Source organism: Theropithecus gelada, chromosome 14 (genome assembly GCF_003255815.1).
Source record: "Theropithecus gelada isolate Dixy chromosome 14, Tgel_1.0, whole genome shotgun sequence".
Classification (NCBI taxonomy): domain Eukaryota; kingdom Metazoa; phylum Chordata; class Mammalia; order Primates; family Cercopithecidae; genus Theropithecus; species Theropithecus gelada.
Window position 1 is genome coordinate 68432243 of NC_037682.1, and position 23196 is coordinate 68455438.

At 38.8% G+C, this 23196-nt stretch overlaps 1 protein-coding gene across 5 annotated transcripts in view; it reads left to right on the forward strand.

The window, feature by feature from the left end:
• Positions 1 to 23196, forward strand: part of EMSY (EMSY, BRCA2 interacting transcriptional repressor) — a 105219-nt gene that overhangs the window by 24443 nt on the left and 57580 nt on the right. For all 5 annotated transcript variants that reach the window (XM_025357886.1, XM_025357888.1, XM_025357887.1 and 2 more), the window contains one exon: positions 4125 to 4401. In XM_025357886.1, the coding sequence (XP_025213671.1) occupies positions 4125 to 4401 (277 nt within the window). The remainder of the gene's footprint in view (positions 1 to 4124; positions 4402 to 23196) is intronic.

Here is a 23196-nt window from a genome sequence, read left to right on the forward strand (position 1 = left end):
ACTTTTATCATTTTATGGACAAGCCGATATGGGTAGGACTAATAAATGTTCTTGGAGTTTTATGTTTTCCTCTTGCTTGGGTAATTGGATTTTTCTGAAATCTATCCAAGGCTGTCGCCATTATTGCATTCACCTTGGATTTGTCACAAATCCTGTATGAGGCAACTTAGGAATTATTGTAGGTGAAGTGATTTTTATATTAAGTATAATTATTTATGAATTTGTGGACTTTATTCAAATTCAAATAGGTAATATATTTTCAGGGTAGACACATTTCCACCTGTGTTAATGTGGTGCCTTCATTTTAAATATAACATTGATACAGCACTTATATATCAAAGCAGCGGAATTTAGCTTTATGCCTTCATGTGCTTGATTGATATTTTTCATTTTGTCCTTAGGGTGCAAGTCCCAGCACTCTTAAGGAGTTTTTGTGAGTGCTAGAAGGTCAGTAATTTGAATTATGGCCTGAATAAACACTGTTTGGTTCACTTGGTTTTAAACCCCTATACTTCCCCCTATTGTAATGAGTAACTTTAAAGTGCAAGTAGGTTTCCTCCAAGGTGGATCTCTAATGAAGGATAACTTCTTTTCAGATCAGAAATCATCTTGCAGACTGAAATCTCAAAATAGATTTTATCATTTGTATCTGTAACCTAAAATATGCTCTTAAAGACTGTAGATTCATTTTGGTGAAGTTTTGTCTTAATGTTAAAGCCTACATGTATACTCTAATTCTGAAATTGCAAATATTTGGTACAAGTGTGAATGCTTCCCTTGCCCTTGCCCATGACAGACATTGCTAATTAACTGTGGCATACTTTCCTGCTAAGCGTTGGTGAATTCTTATCTGTGCCTCAGAGTCCTTATAAGCATTGTACTCCAGGAGGCTACTACAATTAGTTCAGAACTGGCAAAAGTGAACCCTAATTGCCATTGCTACTCTAATGGTTTGGCTGTGGCAGCAGCTGTGAATTCTTTGGATTCTCAGAGGTATCAGAATTTGGGGAAAAAATAAGAGAATTTTTAAGTGAAACAAAGTATATTGAAATACATTTTCAGATTGATTTGATGTATAATGCCTTTACTGATATCCTTTTCACATTTATTAAGTAGTAGTAATAAACTACTAAGTTCCATTTGTTGACTGCCAAATATTGACCACCTGCTATGTGCCTAGCACTATGTCAGATGCTTAACATTATTATATCGTTTAATCCTTGTAATGACTTTGCAAGGTAGGTATTATTATCCCCATTATATAGATGAAAATCAGAGTGCAGAGATTCCAACATGTCCAGGGGCCTGCCATTTTTAAGTGGCAGAGGCAGGATCTAAGTTCAGGTTCATTTGACTCCTAAACTTGTGGTCTTTTTACCATATTGGTCTATTTCTCAGTTGGTATCATGGTTGATTGTTGTTTTCTAATAATGCTAGATAGGTGTTTGCTGATCAAGTCTATCTATAAATATGCTGGTCAACCTGTATAGGTGTTTGCTGATCTTATGTATCTTTCTTGATGCCTCAAATAATTAACTAACAAACTCCTTAAAGTAATGGACAAGTACTTATATCTTGTAATTCTCTGTAACACTGGATAAGTACTTACATTTTGTAATTCTCTGTAACACCCAAAGTGTATAATAATAATGTTATGGTCAGCGCTTCTTTGAGATGTAGGTCCTGAGTACAGACATATTTAGTAAATTTTGACTAACTAACTTCCGGCCTTCTTTAGAAGTGATATAAAAATGAAAAAGAATTTTCCCTTAAATTCTTTAGATTTTTCAAAACAGTTTTTCTTTTCTAGGTAGGTACAAATAATGTCATTTAAAGAGGAAGGAGATAATCTGCTCTGTTTTGGGTTTTACTGTACCACCCCAGAATAAAAATGTGATACTACAGACTTCTAAATAATTTTTGTGTTCTCATTTGTAAAATGGGGATAATAATAGTACATGTGTCCTAGAATTGTTGGGAGATTTAAATAAGCCGATACATACTAGCCCTAGGAGCTATTCCTGATTCTGTTTTTTTCCTTAACCCTGCCATTTCCATTCATCAACAAATCCTATTCTCTCTACTTTTCAAAATAATCTGACTCTGATCTCTTCTCTTTATTTCTACTACTAACAGTCCAGCGCAAGCAGCCTCTATCATTTTTGCTTGGTCTGATGCAATAGTTTAACTGGTCTCACTGTTTCCCCTCTTGCCTCTTATCATGTAGCAGCTAGAGTGATCTTTTAAAACGTACTTCAAATTTTGTTTTTCTTCCTACTTAAAATCTTCCTGTGGCTTTCTATTATACTTAGTATAAAAATCTAAATTCTGCATTGAATGTAGCCTTTGCTTGCTTTTCCAATTCCTCTTTGCCCTGTGTGCTTTTTGCTACAGTGCCTTCCTTTCTGTTTTTAAATTTATCAAGCTACTTCTGACATTAGGTCCTTTCCTTCATACTATTCTCTCTGTCTGGAATGATTTGTCACTAAATCATGTACAGTTTTCCAGTTATACTGGCAAAACCTTGACATCTCTTTCCTGCCTCTCTTTTTCTCCATTCTTCATTTCAACATACAAGCAAATACTGTTGGCTTTACCTTTGCAGTGTATTCAGAATCTGTTCACTTTTTACCTCCTTCCGCCACAGATACTTTGGTCACCATCATCCCTGCCTGGTTTGTTACAGGAGCTTCTTAATTTGTCTCCCTGTTTCTACCTTCATTGCCCTACTGTACTTTTTACCTAATAGGTAATGATTTTTTTAAAAATGGACTTTATTTTTTAAAACAGTTGTAGATTTACAGAAAAATTGAGAAGATAGTACAGAGAGTTCTCATATACTCTGCACCTAGTTTTCTTGTTCTCTTTGTTTCGTTTTGTTTTTTACCCACTTCCTGAGAAGTCTCCTTTATTCTGAACATTTTACATTGGTGTGATACATTGTTATAGCTAATGAATAGTATTAATGCATTGATGTTAAAATTAAGTCCATGGTTTATTCATATTTCCTTGTTTTTTACCTATTGTCTTTTTCTGTTCCAGGATACCATATTATATTTAGTTGTCGTTTCTCCTTAGGCTCCTCTTGATTCCTCTTTACTGTGAAAGTTTCTCAGACTTTCCTTTTTTTTGATGACCTTGACAATTTTGAGGAGTACTGGTCAAGTATCTTGTAGATACCCCAACTATTAGAATTTGTCTAATGTTCTTCTCATGATTAGACTATGATTATGGGCTTTTGGACAGAAGACCTCAGAGAGAAAGTACCTTTTTCATCACATCACATAAAGGGTATATACTGTCAACATGCTCTTACATGGTTTAGTCCTCCATTACTTCTCTGCAGTTGTCTACTACTACTTTGTACCCTATACATTTCTATCCCGTTCACTAGATCTTTGAAGTTTCTTGAACATACCAAGCTTGCTTCTGCTTTAGGGCCTTTGTATTTGCTGCTCACTGTGCCGATGGATGGTCTTCTGGGTAGCACCATGGTTCATATCCCTACTTCCTTCTGGTTTCTGCTCATATGTTACCTTACTGAGAGGTCTTTATTGAATACATTACTTAAAAAATCATACAGTGCTCCCATCATTCTTTATTCTCCTACCATACTTTTTTCGTCTCTTCCATTTGTCTCTACGTGACATATACTTAGTTTTCTGTTTATTTCTCTCCCACTACTAAAATGTAAGCTACTTGAAGGTATGAACTTTGTTTCTTTTGTTCATTCTTCTATTCTCCAGCGTCTAGGACCATGCCTGGCACATAGTAGGCGCTCAATAAATATTTATAAACGAATGAATGTTTAAATTACTTTCTAGAAAAAGTGTGTCAGTTTATACTCCCTAAGTAATATGCTGAATTGTCTATTTTGCTGTATCTTATACAGCGTTGATGTTATCTTTTAAAATATTTGATTTGTAAAATTGTTGCTTTTAAGTACATTTTGATGATTACTAGTAAAGGAAATTTTTAATATATTTTTAGTTGTATATTCTTCTCTGTTGAATTGCTTCTTCGTTTTTCATAAGCTATTTTTGAATTGTATGTAGTTAACTGTGAGCGTAGATACATTCGTAGTATAGTAGGTACATAAAAATAACTTATTTTTTATTCCTTAGGTTATTATAGTCACCACATCACCAAGCTCAACCTTCGTGCCCAACATTCTCTCCAAATCCCATAACTATGCAGCAGTCACTAAGCTTGTACCAACGTCAGTCATTGCTTCTACAACCCAGAAGCCTCCAGTTGTTATAACTGCTTCACAGTCCTCTCTGGTCAGTAATAGCAGCAGTGGCAGCAGCAGTTCTACACCATCACCTATTCCTAATACAGTTGCAGTAACAGCTGTGGTATCCTCTACACCATCTGTGGTCATGTCAACAGTAGCACAAGGTGAGTGCTGTTTCACAATTTAATTCTGTCACAGTTGCTATATGGAATTTTGAAGAAAACTTGGTAGATGTGTTTTTCTGCTTTGGATATGAAGGTCCCTACTCGTAGACCCAAGATCACCACCCCATGTACCCCAGTTTGAGAATGTCAAGATGGTAGGTGATTCCATTTTCTTATATTAATATGCTTGCCCCAAGTTGTTTTGCACAGTACCTAATGGCCTGGGCTGCTAACGTTTACAAAATGTAGGTTAAATCTTGTCACAATAAATTTCAAAGGGCTATACAAATATATTTAATATAATGAAATTTTTAAATGAGAAATTTGAAATTATATTACCATAGGTTCTTCAGAGGAAGCATCAAGTACACAACCTCTTCAAAGTAAATGATAAGTAGTAGGAGGAAGAAGACGGTTTCAAGGATATGCCATTTGCCTTTTCTTCAGTTTCCTACATTTTTCTTTTCTTTTTCTTACATTTTTCTTTCTTTTTTTTTGTTGAGACAGGGTCTTGCTCTGTCACCCAGGCTGAAGTGCAGTGGAGCAATCTTGGCTCACTGCAACCTCCACCTGCCGGGCCTAAGTGATCCTCCCACCTCAGCCTTCTGAGTAGCTGGGACCACAGGCACACACCACCATACCCCACTATTTTTTTTGTATTTTTGGTAGAGACGGAGTCTTGCCATGTTGCCCAGGCTGGTCTGGAACTCCTGAGTTCAGGCAATCCACCCACCTCAGCCTCCCAAAGTGCTGGTTTTACAGGCACCAGCCACTGCGCTCTGCTAGTCTCCTAAATTTTTCTGTATGGATAGATGATGGAAATATTAACTGAAGAGCAACTGAGACCTAAACTCAAGGGCAATTGCTGCTTAATAGCAGAGGAGACCGGGCGCAGTGGCTCACGCCTGTAATCCCAGCACTTTGGGAAGCGGAGGCAGGCAAATCACTTGAGGTCAGGAGTTCAAGAACAGCCTGGCCAACATGATGAAACCCTGTCTCTACTAAAAAAATACAAAAATTAGCCAGGCATGGTAGTGCACACCTGTAATCCCAGCTACTCGGGAGGCTGAGGTGGGAGAATCATTTGAACCCGGGAGGCAGAGATTGTAGTGAGCTGAGATTGCTGCACTGCGCTCCAGCCCTGGTGACAGAGCAAGACCCTGTCTCAAAAAAAAAAAAGGCAAAGAAAAGGAAATGTGGAAATCTCAGTTCCATTTTAGCTTAGTTTCCTAATACCTTTGTGTTCCTCCCATATGAAAGACAAATAGCATATCGTCAGAAACTTCCTTTTTTCAGTGTTGGTAGATCTTAAGAGAGTGATCAGAGGGAAGCATATATTATGTAGAATTCATACCCATATTTATAGTCTATTAAATGGAGCTTAGAAGCAATATAGAAGGGTACTTGGTATTAATTTTCATTGAGTTTTATGTGAATAATATATAACTCAAGACAGATTGGGGCTTGGAAATATTCTAGTTTATGAACTAGGCGTGAATGCAAGCACTCGAGTAGGAAAATAGTGTCTTGATTGCTTTAATGATGTGTTGTGTGTTTTATGTAACTGTAAGCAAGGAAGAGATTACATAGATATGATGCAGTCACTGTTTCTTCACTCTGCAGCTGTTATATAGTAGGATATGGGAGCATCTGTCATTTTCTGGTTCTGATACCCATTTAATGTCTCAATCAATGACAAGAAGTAGCAGTCTTCAAATTTCCTTTTGTTGGAATTAAAAAAAAATTCCAACATTTCTATTTATACAGCAGTGAATGAGAATATAGTCCTGTTAAATACAGAAATATTTATTTTTTGAGATAGAGTCTCCCTCTGTCACCCAGGCTAGAGTGTAGTGGCGTGATCTTGGCTCACTGCAACCTCCGCCTCCCGGGTTCAAGCAATTCTCCTGCCTCAGCCACCCCAGTAGCTGAGACTACAGGTGTGTGCTCCCAAGCCTGGCTAATTTTTGTATTTCTACTAGAGGCGGTGTTTTGCCATGTTGCCCAGGCTGGTCTTGAACTCCTGGCCTCTAGAGATCCCCCCCACTTCAGCCTACCAAAGTGCTGGGATTACAGGTGTGCATCCTCATGCCTGGCCTAAATATAAAAATAATTTTTATACAGAAAATTTGTTTAAAATTTTTACAATACATTTTTATATACAAAAATTTTTATATACAAAATTTTTATATACAAAATTTGTTTAAAATTGGTTACAAACATGTTCCGAATTCACTGTTTTATCATTTGAGGGTTGAGAGAAGGAAAGGCCACCTGACTCCTCACCTGACTGATGCGTGTATCAACCCTAATAGGAATTATCATCTATTGATAGTTGTTTCTCTCTGCCAATACTCATCAAACACTTTGCTGGTTTTACTGTATTAGAAAGATTACTGTTTTTCCAAGATAGATGTTACTATTTGAGGTAAGAGATATTTCTCTTGGTTACTAATAAAATATCTTCAAGCAAAATGAATATTCCAGGCTTCTGTTTTTCATTCTGAATTTTCTCCAGGTAGCCACTGAATCTTTTAGGAACTTAGGACTTTCTTCATTTTCTCCTTTGCTTCTTAGCATTCTACATCTGTTTGAGTCTTAAGTAATTATAGGGGAGCTGGAAGTGACATCTCAGAGATTTCTCTTAAAGTCACTGGAAGTTAATAGAGAATGAAGGATGTGAAAGTAAACTCTGAATATACTCAAGTAAACGATGTGATTATTTCGTTTCTGTTTGACATATTTAATTTAGGTGTTATTAGTACTAAGAAATCAAGGAGTTTTATTTTTTTTAAAGAAAGGTAATATTGGTGGAAGTGGTAACACATAGACTGCATTTGTGATTCTGCCTGCAGGGCTTCTGTAGCAGCTCCTGTGTGGGTACATCAGGCAAGAGGGCATTCAGTGTCTGCTTCTACTATGGACTACAGACATATTGTTTTAGAGCTGATGTATCTCTGGTTATGCTTGTAGGGGTAGCTGGTGGTAGAGGGGAAAGGGTCTTAGCAGTAACTTGGTAAATGACTCCATGTTTGTAAGTGTAGTGATGGTCCACACTGCATTAATTGATGTAGTTACGTCTCTTTTAACTTAGTGGTCTTCTCTCTCTTTTGTCCTTGCAACTTACTTGTTGAAGAAATAACTAATTTTTCCTGAGAGTTTCCCACAGTCTGGATTTTACTGATTTCATTTGTGTAGTGTAGTTTAACAAAGTCTCCTGTTCAATGCATTTCCATAAAACTGGTAGCCAAATCTAGGAGCTTGATTAGATTCAAGTATGATTGTTTTTGGAAACAGGAAGAATGAACATTTTATAAGTGGTAGTGTATACTTCTTGTTGCATCATTTTAAGAGACACATAATGTCTGTTTTTTCCCTTTAGTGATGTTAACATTGACTAGAGGATACAAGTGTTACCAAATGGTTTTAATAGCTATTAATAATATTTGCCTAGATCTATTATTTTATTGGTTATTGCAAAATGCATTTTATCTTTATTTTCATTTATTAGCTAGAATTCTTAAAGAAGAACTTTCCTTTATTATTATTGCTTACCCTAAGGTACAACTCATGTGGGAGAAGCAGGATACATGCCTGATTATTTCTCTTCATTTGTATATTTTCAGATGAATTGGTTCATCGGCCAATAAGATTTTAACTCCCCATATTATTAAGATTTTTGGTGTCTATCAATACATTGCAGATCTTCCTTCCGGTGCTCACATTGTTCCATCCTTTGCAGTGGGAGTCTCTTTAAGTTGATTTCTAAATTCTTTTGACACGACTACATTAGTCTTTAATAGTGTCCTTGTTTCATGGTATGTTGAGATGTTCCAGGTTCATCTTGTACATTTTCTCCCCTAGACTTGAAATTAGACATTTTTTCAGGGAGTCCTGGTTTCTTAGTGAAAAATGGTGTTTAGATACCACAATCTGGGCATTGTGGGGGTGTTCATCAGTACTGCATTGGTCATTGTTTCTACATTTTATTGGTGGACAGAGCTAGAGTTCTTTTTTGTTTGAGAGGAAATATGTCATCAGTTCATGCTGATATTACTAATTCCAATTTATAATTATGAGTTTTAACTTTTTCTATTTGTATGTTTGTATCTTTTTTCTTCTGATGATTCAGGAAGAATCTTTAGGAACTAGGAAATCCTGATTTTGAATGATTAATATAATTATACCTTTAATGTATAATACATAATAGTTTCAGAATAATAGAACCAATATGATTATTGAACATAAATTTTTATTGTAGTTATCTCATTTTTAAGGGTATTGTAAGGATATACAGTCAAATTACTGTATTTAAAAGTCACTTGAAATAATTCTTTTCTCTATAGTCAAGCATTATAGTTTAATTTGTTTCTGGGTTTTTTTTTTTTTTTGGATTGTCATTTTGAAAATTTTTGCTAAATTTTATTTATAATTATATAACATATTTACGTAGTTCCAAAATCAAATCCACAAAATCAAGTATGTTCTGAGAAGTCTGTTTATCTATGACTTCTTCTTCCAACAGTTGTTCTGTCCCCATAATGGGTAATCTTTTTAATTTTTATTTCTCCTTTCATTTTTTAACATATAAGCAAATGTGTATTTATTATATTTTACCTTTTTCTTAGATAAACGTAATATATTATACAAACTGTTGTGCACTTTAATATTTGGAAGGAGTAATTTTTAATTTGGTGGTTATAAGTCTGGTGCTGATAATATAGAAGGAGGTAATAGCTGAAATGTGGTTTGTGTGTATAGAAGGAAATAATTTATATCTTAGATGACTGCTTCTTCATAGTTGATTCATCTTCCTTTTTCCTCCAGATTTTGTACTTAACAGACTAGAAGCTGTAATTAGCTTTTATTGTTATCTCTCAAATCCATTCTCAAATGGGCTATTACTTCTTAGATTGATTCCACTTTTTATTCTGCCTGTTTCTTAGATTAATTGTTGCTACTGTTTTTTTAAATTTTACTTTGGTGAGAAAATTTGCTTTCATCTTGTTCTTTTCATGTTATTTTATGGACTTCATGAATTATTTAACCAGTGCTGTGACAATCTTCTGCTGACCTTTTATTTTCCCTCCTTGACCCGTTTTCAACCTAACAAGTTACTTCCAATTACATTGTTTCCACTAATATTCCTGCTGTCTGCACTTTATTTACTTTCTTTAGGCTGGCCCTGAATGCAGTTTCTGTTTTCCATTGCCGTTTCACAAAATACCTTCCCTGTGAAATCCCCCAACCCTATCAGTTCAACATGGTTCCCATTTAGTATCTAAAAGCATTTAAAAGTTATTTAAAACCTAACAATATTAGTAGGTCAGACAGTTTCGGAGAACAGTAGAGAACAAAGTGCTACCAGTAATCCCACCACTGTACCACAATAGCAGTTTCTTTTTCTGTATTATTACCTTTACCCATGTGAATAATTTTTTTTTTTTTTGGAGACGGAGTCTTGCTGTCACCCACACTGGAGTGCAGTGGTGCAATCTCGGCTCACTGCAATCTCTGCCTCCCAGGTTCAAGTGATTCTCCTGCCTCAGCCTCCTGAGTAGCTGGGATTATAGGCGTGTGCCACCACGCCCAGCAAATTTTTGTATTTTTAGTAGAGACGGGGTTTCACCATGTTGGTCAGGCTGGCCTTGCACTCCTGACCTCATAAGCCACCCGCTTCAGCCTCCCGAAGTGCTGGAATTATAGGTGTGAGCCACCGCACCTGGCTGTGAATAATATTTTTTACATATTTGGAATAAAAAGTTCATATTCTATTTGGTAACATGCTTTCTTCATATATTGTTGCTTCATTAGCATTATCCTAATTATTTTCAGAGCTGTTTAATATTTTTATTATTGCATAATTTATTAAATTTATTATATAATACATAATAATTTATTAAATTATTCCCTTATTGTTGGGTATCTAGTGTGTTTCCAGGGTTTGATATTCTAGATTTAACTATAGTTAACATCTTTGTGAATTTAATTGAGCCTTCCCTTTTCTTAGAACCAGCACTCAGGAAGGAGCAGGATTACCAAATAGAAGAATTGGAATTTTTTTGTAGAGTTTACTAAATGCTGTATTTTATCCCCCTGAACTATACCCTTTCAGAATATTTCATTAGTATCTGGCCACTATTAAGTCCTTATTCTTCTTGTTTAAAAAAAAAATAGGGCGGAGGGAATAATTTTGGCGATTAAAAAAAATTGAGTAGCATACTGCTTAACCAGTACAGTTTCATCATTCCTAATCTGAAAATCTGAAATCTGAAATGCTCTAAAATCTGAAGCTTTCTGAGGGCCAACTGATGCCACAAGTGGACAATTCCACACCTGACTTCATGTGGTAAATTGCAATCAAAACACAGGTGCACACCACACAGCTTATTCAGCATTCCCAAGGGAAAAAAGACTCCTTCTGCCTTCTGTAGCAGTAATATATCTTTTCCTTGCCCACCCAGATTCCCCTGACACAAACACTCCCTCAGCGGGTAATAAAATGGCGTGTATACAGGCTGGATGTGCCAATAACAGGTTCCCCGCAATGCTCCACATGGGGCCAAGACCTATGTGCATCACTTACCATGTTTTTTTTTGCTTATTTTCTGTTCTGTGGTGTAAAGATGTTGAAAAATGTCAAAAAGGCCTGCACATACCTCTGAGGGGTAATAGTGACAAGGAAACGAGGAAGCACTTAAGTTTATATAGCACAGAAGGACAAGCTGTTGGAGAAATTGGACAGTGGTGTTAAGTGTGCAGTGTGTTGCAGAAGAGTATGGTGTTGGAATGACTACCATATATGACCTGAAAAAACAAAAGGATAAGCTATTGAAATTCTGTGCTGAAATGATGAACAGAAGTTAATGAAAAATAGAAATACGCTGCATAAAGCTAAAAATGAAGATCTCGATCGCGTATTGAAAGAGTGCATCCATCAGCATTGTAGTGAACTCATGTCACTTAATGGTAATACTGATCATGAAACAAGCAAAGATCTATCATGATTAACTAAAAATTGAAGGAAGCTGTGAATATTCAACAGACCATTTGCAGAAATTTAAGAAGAGATGCGGCATTACAGTTTTAAAACTTTGTAGTGATAAAGCATTTTTTGATAACGAAGCAGCAAGAAGTTCATTGACAAGTTTGCCATCGTCACCGCTGATTACTATCTTATGCCAGAACAAGTCAATAATGCTGATGAAACGTCACTGTTTTGGTGTTAATGCCCCAGAAAGACACTGACTACAGCTGATGAGACAGCCAATACAGGTATTAAGGATGCCAAGGACAGAATAACTGGGATGGGATGTGGTAATGTAGGAGGCACTCATAAATGCTGTGATGGGCAAAAGCTTGCATTCTTGCTGTTTTTAAGGAGTGAATTTCTTACCAGTCTGTTATTATGGTAACAAAAAAGCATGTATTACTGGGGATATCTTTTCTGATTGGTTTCCAAACATCTTGTACCAGCAGCTTGTGTTCATTGCAGGGCAGCTGGACTGTGCAACAATGGCAAGATTTTATTTATTGATGACTGTTCTCATCTTCCAGTTGAAATTCTCCTCAAAAATAATGTTTATGCCATGTACTTTCCCCCAGTGTGACTTTATTAATTCAGCCATGCGGCCAAGGTAGCCTTAGACCAATGAAGAGTTATATAAAAATGCTTTCTTGGGGGAGTGGCTGGCAAGATAGCTGAATAGGAACAGCTGTGGTCTGTAGCTCCCAGCGAGATCAACACAGAAGGCAGATGATTTCTGCATTTCCAACTGAGGTACCTGGCTCATCTCATTGGGATTGGTTAGACAGTGGATGTAGCCCATGGAGGGTTAGCCAGAGCAAGGTGGGGTGTTACCTCACCCAGGAAGCGCAAGGGGTTGGGGAACTCCCTCGTCTAGCCAAGGGAAGCCGTGAGGGACCCTGCTCTGAGGGACGGTGCATTCAGGCCCACATACTATGCTTTTCCCGTGGTCTTTGCAACCCATAGACCAGGAGATTCCTTCGGGTGCCTACACCACCCAGGGCCCTGGGTTTCAAGCACAAAACTGGGCAACTGTTTGGGCAGACACCAAGCTAGCTTTAGGAGTTTTTGTTTGTTTGTTTGTTTTTTGTTTTTTGGATGGAGTCTTGCTCTGTTGCCCAGACTGGTGCGCAGTGGTGCCATCTCGGCTCACTGCAAGCTCCGCCTCCCGGGTTTATGCCATTCTCCTCCCTCAGCCTCTGGAGTAGCTGGGACTACAGGCAGCCGCCACTATGCCCGGCTAATTTTTTGTATTTTTAGTAGAAATGGGGTTTCATCATGTTAGCCAGGATGGTCTTGATCTCCTGACCTCGTGATCCACCCACCTCGGCCTCCCAAAGTGCTGGGATTACAGGTGTGAGTCACCACGCCCAGCCAGGAGTTTTTTTTGTTTGTTTGTTTTTTCATACCTCAGTGGTGCCTGGAACACCAGCGAGACAGAATCCTTCACTCCCCTGGAAAGGGTTGTGAAGCCAGGGAGCCAGGTGGTCTAGCTCAGCGGATCCCAATTCCATGGAGCCCAGCAAGCTAAGATCCACTGGCTTGAAATTCTCACTGCCAGCACAGCAGTCTGAAGTCAACCTGGGTCGCTGGAGCTTGGTGGGGGGAGGGGTGACCACCATTACTTAGGCTTGAGTAGGTGGTTTTTCCCCTCAGAGTGTAAAGAAAGCCACAGGGAAGTTCGAACTGGGCGGAGCCCACTGCAGCTCGTCAAAGCCTCTGTAGCCAGACTGCCTCTCTAGATTCCTCCTCTGTGGACAGGGCATCTCTGAAAGAAAGGCAGCAGCCTCAGTCAGGGGCTTATGGGTAAAACTCCCATCTCCCTGGAACAGAGCACCTGGGGAAGGGGCAGCTGTGGGCGCAGCTTCAGCAGACTTAAACGTTCCTGCTTACCAGGTCTGAAGAGAGCAGCAGATCTCCCAGCAGAACACTCGAGCTCTCAGAACACTCGAGAGCAGCAGATCTCCCAGCAGAACACTGCCTCCTCAAGTGGGTCCCTGACTTCCGTGCCTCCTAACTGGGAGAAACCTCACAGCAGGGGTTGATAGACACCTCATACAGGAGAGCTCTGGCTGGCATCTGGCAGGTGCCCCTCTGGGACAAAGCCTCCAGGGGAAGGAACAGGCAGCGATCTTTGCTATTCTGCAGCCTCCGCTGGTGATACCCAGGCAAACAGGGTCTGGAGTGTACCTCCAGCAAACTCCAGCAGACCTGCAGCAGAGGGGCCTGGATGTTAGCAGGAAAACTAACAGACAGAAAGGAATAGCATCAACATCAACAAAAAGGACGTCCACACAGAAACCCCATCTAAAAGTCACCAACATCAAAGACGAAAGGTAGATAATTCCATGAAGATGAGGAAAAACCAGCACAGAAAGGCTGAAAATTCCAAAAACCAGAACACCTCTTCTCCTCCAAAGGATCACAACTCCTCACCAGCAAAGGAACAAAACTGGACGGAGAATGAGTTTGACGAATTGACAGAAGTAGGCTTCAGAAGGTGGGTATTAACAAACCTCTCCGAGCTAAAGGAGCATGTTCTAACCCAATGCGAGGAAGCTAAGAACCTTGAAAAAAGGTTAGGGGAATTTCTAATTAGAATAATCAGTTTAGAGAAAAACATAAATGACCTGATGGAGCTGAAAAACACAGCACGAGAACTTTGTGAAGCATACACAAGTATCAATAGCCGAATCAATCAAGCAGGAGAAAGGATATCAGAGATTGAAGATCAACTTAATGAAATGAAGCGTGAAGACAAGATTAGAGAAAAAAGATGAATGAACAAAGCCTCCAAGAAATATGGGACTATGTGAAAAGACCAAACCTACGTTTGATTGGTGTACCTGAAAGTGACGGGGAGAATGGAACCAAGTTGGAAAACACTTGAAGAGTATTATCCAGGAGAACTTCCCCAACCTAGCAAGACAGGCCAACATTCAAATTCAGGAAATACAGAGAACACCACAAAGATACTCCTCGAGAAGAGCAACCCCAAGACACATAATCGTCAGATTTACCAAGGTTGAAATGAAGGAAAAAATGTTAAGGGCAGCCAGAGCGAAAGGTAGGGTTACCCACAAAGGGAAGCCCATCAGACGAACAGCGGATCTCTCTGCAGAAACCCTACAAGCCAGAAGAGAGTGGGGGCCAAAATTGAATATTCTTAAAAGAATTTTCAACCCAGAATTTCATATCCAGCTAAACTAAGCTTCATAAGCGAAGGAGAAATAAAATCCTTCACAGACAAGCAAATGCTGAGAGATTTTGTCACCGCCAGGCCCACCTTACAAGAACTCCTGAAGGAAGCACCAAATATGGAAAGGAAAAACCAGTACCAGCCACTGGAAAAACATACCAAATTGTAAAGACCATTGACACTATGAAGAAACTGTATCAACTAACGGACAAAATAACCATCTGGCATCATAATGACAGGATCAGATTCACACATAACAATATTAACCTTAAATGTAAACAGGCTAAATGCCCCAAAAACACAGACTAGTAAATTGGATAAAGAGTCAAGACTGATCGGTGTGCTGTATTCCCGAGACCCATCCCACGTGAAAGATACACATAGGCTCAAAATAAAGGGATGAAGGAATAGTTACCGAACAAATGGAAAGCAAAAAAAAAGCAAGGATTACAATCTTAGTCTCTGATAAAACAGATTTTAAACCAACAAAGATCACAAAAGACAAATAAGGACATTACATGATGGTAAAGGGATCAATGCAACAAGAAGAGCTAACTATCCTAAATATATATGCACCCAATACAGGAGCACCCAGATTCATAAAGCAAGATCTTAGAGACCTACAAAGAGACTTAGACTCCCACACAATAATAGTGGGAGACTTTAACACCCCACTGTCAATATTAGACAGATCAACGAGACAGAAAATTAACAAGGATATTCAGGACTTGAACTCAGCCTTGGACCAAGTGGACCTAATAGACATCTACAGAATTCTCCACCCCAAATCAACAGAATATACATTCTTCTCAGCATCACATCAGACTCATTTTAAAATTGACCACATAATTGGAAGTAAAACACTTCTCAGCAAATGCAAAAGAACAGAAATCGTTAACAAACAGTCTCTCAGACCACAGTGCAATCAAATTATAACTCAGGATTAAGAAACTCACTGAAACCCGCACAACTACATGGAAACTGAACAACTGAGTGCAGTTTCTGCTGAACTGCTCCTGAGTGACTACTGGGTAAATAACAAAATTAAGGCAGAAATAAATAAGTTCTTTGAAACCAATAAGAACAAAGACACAACATACCAGAATCTCTGGGACACAGCTAAAGCAGTGTTTAGAGGGAAATTTGTAGCACTAACTGTCCACAGGAGAAAGCAGGAAAGATCTAAAATTGACACCCTAACATCATAATTAAGAGAACTAGAGAAGCAAGAGCAAACAAATTCAAAAGCTAGCAGAAGTCAAGAAATAACTAAGAGGAGAACTGAAGGACATAGAGACACAAAAAACCCTTGAAAAAATCAATGAATCCAGGAGCTGCTGTTTTGAAAAGATTAACAAGATAGAAAGACAACTAACCAGACTAATAAAGAAGAAAAGAGAGAAGAATCAAATAGACACAATAAAAAATGATAAAGAGGTTATTACCACTGATCCCACAGAAATACAAGCTACTATCAGAGAATACTATAAACACCTCTACGCAAATAAACTTGAAAATCTAGAAGAAGGCCAAGCACGGTGGCTCATGCCTGTAATCCCAGCATTTTGGGAGGCCAAGACGGGTGGATCACCTGAGGTCAGGAGTTTGAGACCAGCCTGACCAACATGGAGAAACCCCGTCTCTACTAAAAATACAAAAAATTAGGCAGGCACGGTGGCACATGCCTGTAATCCCTGCTACTCGGGAGGCTGAGGCAGGAAAATTGCTTGAACCTGGGAGGTGGAGGTTGTGGAGACTGCACCATTGCACTCCAGCCTGGGTAACAAGAGCAAAACTCCGTCTCAAAAAAAAAAAAAAAAAACCTAGAAGAAGTGGATAAATTCCTGGACACATACTCCCTACCAAGACTAAACCAGGAGGAAGTCAAATCCCTGAATAGACCAATAACAAGTTGTGAAACTAAGGCAGTAATTAATAGCCTACCAACCAAAAAAAGCCCAGGACCAGACAGATTCGCAGCCAAATTCTACCAGAGGTACAAAGAGGAGCAGGTACCATTCCTTCTGAAGCTATTCCAAACAATAGAAAAAGAGAGACTCCTTTGTAACTCATTTTATGAGGCCAGCATCATTCTGATACCAAAACCCAGCAGAGACACAACAAAAAGAAAATTTCAGGCCAATATCCCTGATGAATATCAATGAAAAAATCCTCAATAAAATACTGGGAAACTGAATCCAACAGCACATCAAAAAGCTTATCAACCACAAACTGGCTTTATCCCTGGGATGCAAGGCTGGTTCAACATATGCAAATCAATACACATAATCCATCACATAGACAGAACCAATGACAAAAACCACATGCTTATCTCAATAGATACAGAAAAGGCCTTTGATAAAATTCAACACCCCTTCATGCTAAAAGCTCTCAATAAACTAGATATTGATGGAACGTATCTCAAAATAAGAGCTATTTATGACAAACCCACAGCCAATATCATACTGAATGGGCAAAAGCTGGAAGCACTCCCTTTGAAAATCGTCACAGGACAAGAATGCCTTCTCTCACCACTCCTAGTCAATATCGTATTGGAAGTTCTGGCTAGGGCAATCAGGCAAGAGAAAGAAATAAAGGGTATTCAACAAAGGGTATTCAAATAGGAAGAGAGGAAGTCAATGTGGAGAAATCGGAACACTTTATACTGTTGGTGGGAGTGTAAATTAGTTCAATGATTGTGGAAGACGGTGTGGCGATTCCTCAAGGATCTAGAACCAGAAATACCATTTGACTCAGCAATCCCATTACCGGGCATATACCCAAAGGATTATACATCATTCCTCTATAAAGACGCATGCACATGTATGTTTATTGCAGCCCTGTTCACAGTAGCAAAGACTTGGAACCACACCAAATGCCCATCAGTGGTAGACTGGATAAAAAAAGTGTGGCACATATACACCATGGAATACTATGCAGCCATAAAAGATGATGATTTCATGTCCTTTGCAGGAACATGGATGAAGCTGGAAGCCATCATTCTCAGCAAACTAACACAGGAGCAGAAAACCAAACACTACATGTTCTCACTCATAAGTGGAGTTGAGCAATGAGAACACATGGACACAGGGAGGGGAACATCACAACACTGGGGCCTATTGGGGGTAGGGGGAAAGGGGAGGCATAGCATTAGGAGAAATAACTAATGTAGATGACAGGTTGTTGGGTGCAGCAAAGCACCATGGCGTGTGTATACCTATGTGACAAACCTGCATGTTCTGCACATCTGTCCCAGAACTTAAAATATAGTAATAAAAAAAAATGCTTTCTTGAACAGCATGCTAACATAACAGCAGTGAACAGAGGCATGAATGTGGAAGATTTTCAACAAGAGTTTAAATTGAAGGATACCATATATGCTGTTGCCAGTGCTTGGAACATAGTATCTAAAAACACAGTTGTGCATGCCTGGCACAACCTCTGACCTGGGACTATGTTTAGTGATTATGATCAAAGTAGTGACTTTGAAGGATCTTGTATGTCAGATTAGAAAAAAAATGATGTCTGACCTCTCCTCCTAATACTTGCAAAAAAAATATACCTTCAGAGTCTGTCTGGAAGGTGGCTGAAGTGGATATTTAAGAAGTTTTTAACATCATAATGAGGCTCCACTTACTCCAGTTGACTGATAGTGAAATAGCCAAAATGGATCTGAATCAAGGTGGTCATAATAGTGATGATGAAGATGACATTAACACTGCAGAAAAAAGGCCTATACATGAGATGGTGAAAATGTGTGATGATCTTACTGAAGGACTAGAGCAGTGTTCATTTATAACAGAGTAAGAAATCATGTCAGTTTATACAATCAGAGAAAAAATTCTAAAGCAAAAACTGTTGTTAATGAGACAGATGAGGCTGGGTGCGGTGGCTCAAGCCTGTAATCCCAGCACTTTGGGAGGCGAGGCAGGCGGATCATTTGTCCAGGAGATGGAGACCATCCTGGCTAACGTGGTGAAACCCCAACTCTACTAAACAAAGTACAAAAAATTAGCTGGGCATGGTGGTGGGTGCCTGTAGTCCCAGCTACTTAGGAGGCTGAGGCAGGAGAATGGCGTGAACCCAGGAGGCGGAGCTTGCAGTGAGCAGAGATCGCACCACTGCACTGCAGCCTGGGCAACAGAGTCTCCTGGTCTCTCATCTGCTTCTGATGCTTCTTATTACCTAAAAACAAACACAGAAATAGAAACAGGATATAGTAGCCTTTTAATCAAAACACAACATCAGATGTAGACTGAAAGCCTGTCTTCATTTGTTCTTGCTCTTGTTTAACAGCTGATTCCGGTGATAATACTGTGTTCCGGTGATACTACTGTGCTGCTAGGTTACCCTGAACATAATTATTTTTTAACTGTATCAGTAGTATGTAATATTTTTTTACTGTTAGATACTTACATGTAAATAAGTGTAAGAAAATGATTGCTTATCAGTAGTATACAAGTTTAGAGTCAGGAATGGTGATGATACCTAACAACCACAGATTGTCCACATGGGTGCCCAAGATAGTGACACCTTTGCTTTCTGGTGGTTCAGTGTATACAAACCTTGCACAAAATTATTTAAAATATTTTATAAAGTTTATCTTCAGGCTGTGTATAAGGTTTATGTGAAATATAAATGATTTTCATGTTTCGACTTGGGTCACATTCCCGAGATACCTTGTTATGCCTATGGAGATATTCCCAAATCTGGAAAAGATTCAAAATATGAAACACTTCTCGTCCCAAACATTTTGGATAAGTGATACTCAAACTTTATATCATTTTACACCTGATTTTTTTCTTTAATATCTATGGGTATAACACAAAACACAGGTAATGTTTTTAACATTTATGCATTATCTTTCCCCTTCACTTACATGGCTTTTTCAAAAATGTTCTTTGGACTTCATATTTCTCTAGGGCTCATGTTAAAAACTCTGAGTATTTCATATTTATTCAAAATTACCAGTGTAGCCTGAACCACAGTTCTTCCAAACATGGAGAAACAAACATTAATATCTTTGTTTCAGTGATATTCACAGTAGCCCATTTTTTTTTGTGCATTTAAATGTTTCATAAATTTAGGCTGGGTACATTGGTTCATGCCTGTAATCCCAGCACTTTGGGAGGCCAAAGAGGGAGGGTTGTTTGAAGCTAGGAGTTCAACATCAGCCTGGGCAACGTAGCATGACCTCATCTCTACAAAAAATACAAAAATTAGCCAGGCGTGGTGGTATGCACCTGTAGTCCTAGCTACTCAGGAAGCCTGAGTCAGGAGGACTGCTTGAGCCCAGGATTTGGAGGCTGCATTGAGCTATGATTGTGCCACTGCACTCTAGCCTGGGCATTAAAACAAGACTGTCTCAAAAACAAAAACAAAAAGTTTAATAAAGTTATTGTTACAGAGTCCATGGATTATTTATGCTTTTTTATTTTTTAGCTAGATCTGGAGATTCTTATATGGATTGTTAATATCTAAACTTACTTGCAAAATATGATGTGATTGAATGAATATCTTTACATAAATCTGCATTGATCGAGTGATTGGTTTTTCACAATAAAATTTATTATCTCACAAAACCAGAAGTCCAGAAGGGAGGCTCAAGTTTTGAGCCATCAAGGAATTTATTTTCACCTTTCTCTTTGCTTTTCTTGGTATATTGGCTTTTTTCTTGGGTAATTCTCATCCTGGGCAAGTTGAGTACATTTCAGGTACTACATCCAGCTGTGACAATGTGAGAGAAAAAAGAGACAATCGCCTTCTGTGGGTCTATCTTAGGAAAGAAAAAATCTTTCCCAGAAGTCTTCCATGAGATTCTCTTTATGGTATGCTGGCCAAAACTGTGTCATATGTCCTACCTAAACTAGTTCTTTGCAAAAGTAATGGGGCCACCATGACTAGCTTAGATCAATTAGGAATTGCCTGTATGACTGGCTTAGGGCCAGCCCTCTGAAAGTATATGCCAATGCCTTGTGGATTCTTCAGGAAAGAAAACAGGTTCTATTAGAAAAGAGGAGAAAGGAAATTAGACAGGCAACCAAGAGTGTATGCTGCATTCGATTATTTAGTAAATGGTTTTAGAACATTGTCATTTCATGACAGGTTCTGTGCATGTCCATGTTACTTCGTTGATGGACTTGATCAGATTCTTCTTGTTTTCACTTTTTTTTTTTTTGGTCTACTTGTTATGTCAGTTACTGAAAGAGAAGTGTAAAAATCTCTAGCTATATTTGTGGCTTTGTACATTTCTCTCTTTAATTCTGTCAGTTTTTATACACATACACTTAGGATTATTGTGTCTTCTTGATGAATTAACCCCCTTTTCATTATGAACCATTCCTCTTTATCTCTGGTAACCCTTGATGTTATCACCAGTGTTTCCATGTCCGCCTTTTCTGATGTTAATATAGCCACTCCAGCTTTCTTATGATTACTGTTTGCCTGATGTATCTTTTTTTTTTTTTTTTTTTTTTGAGACGGAGTCTTGGTCTATCACCCAGGCTGGAGTGCAGTGGCGTGATTTTGGCTCACTGCAACCTCCGCCTCCTAGGTTCCAGCAATTCTCCTGCCTCAGCCTCCTGAGTAGCTGGGATTATGGGCGTGCACCACCACGCCTGGCTAATTTTTGTATTTTTAGTAGAGTGGGGGTTTCACCGTGTTGGCCAGGCTGTTCTCAAACTCCTGACCTCTGGTGATCCGTCCACCTCGGCCTCCGAAAGTGCTGGTATTAAAGGCGTGAGCCACCGTGCCCGGCCTACTTGATGTATCTTTTTTTCATTATTGTATTCTTAACCCATCTGTGCCTTTGTATTTAAAATATATCTCTTATGAACATTGTATAGTTAGGTCTTTTTTTCCAGTCTGATAATCTCTGACCTTTAATTGGAAGGTGTAGTCCATTTACATTTAATGTTAATTATCAGTAGGATTGAGTTTAAGTCTGTCATCTTTTTTTTTTTTTTTTTTTTTTTTTTTGAGACGGAGTCTCGCTCTGTCGCCCAGGCTGGAGTGCAATGGTGTGATCTCAGCTCACTGCAAGCTCCGCCTCCCGGGATCACGCCATTCTCCTGCCTCAGCCTTTCGAGTAGCTGGGATTACAGGTGCCGCCACCACGCCCGGCTAATGTTTTGTATTTTTCAGTAGAGACGGGGTTTCACTGTGTTAGCCAGGAGGATGGTCTCGATCTCCTGACCTCGTGATCCGCCCGCCTCGGCCTCCCAAAGTGCTGGGATTACAGGCGTGAGCCACTGCGCCCAGCTAAGTCTGTCATCTTGACAATTGTTTTTATTTGTCATGTTCCTTGTTCCTTTTCCTCTCTTTTCCAGTCTTCTTTTAGATTTATTGATTTTTTTTTAAGGATTCCATTTTATTTCCTCCACTCAGTAGCTACACTTAAAAAAAAAAAAGTTGCTCTAGAGAAGGGTTTTCAACCTCCATATTGTTGACATTTTGGACCAGATAATTTTTTGTTCTTGAGGCTGACCTGTGCATTATAGACCTGACCTCTACCCACTAGGTGCCGGTAGCATATGCCCCCTCACCTCTGTTATGAAAATAAAAAATGTCTCCAGTGATTGTCAGATATCCTGTGGGATGAGGAGAGGCAGAAAAATTACTATTTGTTGAGAATCCAGCTTTAGAGCTTACAGTATGCATTTTCAATGTATAACAGTCTACCTTGAAATAATATACCATTTCATGTATTGTGTTAGAATCTTAAAAGACTACTTCTATTTCCTCTCTCCCTTCCTTGTGCTATGGTTGTCATACACTTTAATTCTATATATATTTATAAACTTCACATTGCCTTAATTTTTTTGCTTCAAACAGGTGATTTTCTTTTAAAGAAATTACAAAAGAGGGGAAAACATGTCTTTTAGGTTTACCAGGTTCATCTTATACTTTTCCTACTCCAGCCTTGGAATCAGTCATTTTTTCAAGAAGTCTTGGTTTCTTATAGTAGAAAGTAATAATTAGAAGCTAAGAGATGGGTGCTGGATATGCTCATTGCTGGGTGTGTGTGTGTGTGTGTGTGTGTGAACACATGTACATCTGTATTTTCATATATTAAAAGCTGAGTTCATAGTGATACATCCAATTTCAATCAAACATTGCATGTTAATTTGTTTCCTCTCTCTCTTTGATAGTGAAAAACCTAACTTCTATTCTCTTGAATATACTTATTTATCAGTTTCCTGATATGTAACCAATCTCACATCATTGCTGCTGTTGCCTCCTCTCCTATGCAGATGCTGTCCTCATTCCTCTCAGGTTCTGACATCTGCATACTCCTACCTCAGCCCAGCTGAGTTCTTCTTTTTTTTTTTTTTTTTTTTTTTTAAGAGATGGGGGTCTCACTCTGGCTCGTAAGCTGGAGTATAGTGGCATGATCATGGCTCACTGCAGTCTGTAACTCCTATGCTCAAGGTATCCTCCCACCTCAGCCTCCTCAGTAGCTGGGACTACAGGTACATGCTGCCATGCCTGGCCTTCTTGTCTCCTTTCAAAGTGTCCCTCAGTCTGTGATTGATCTTGATCTGCGCAACAGCTCTTAGAGACACAGGGC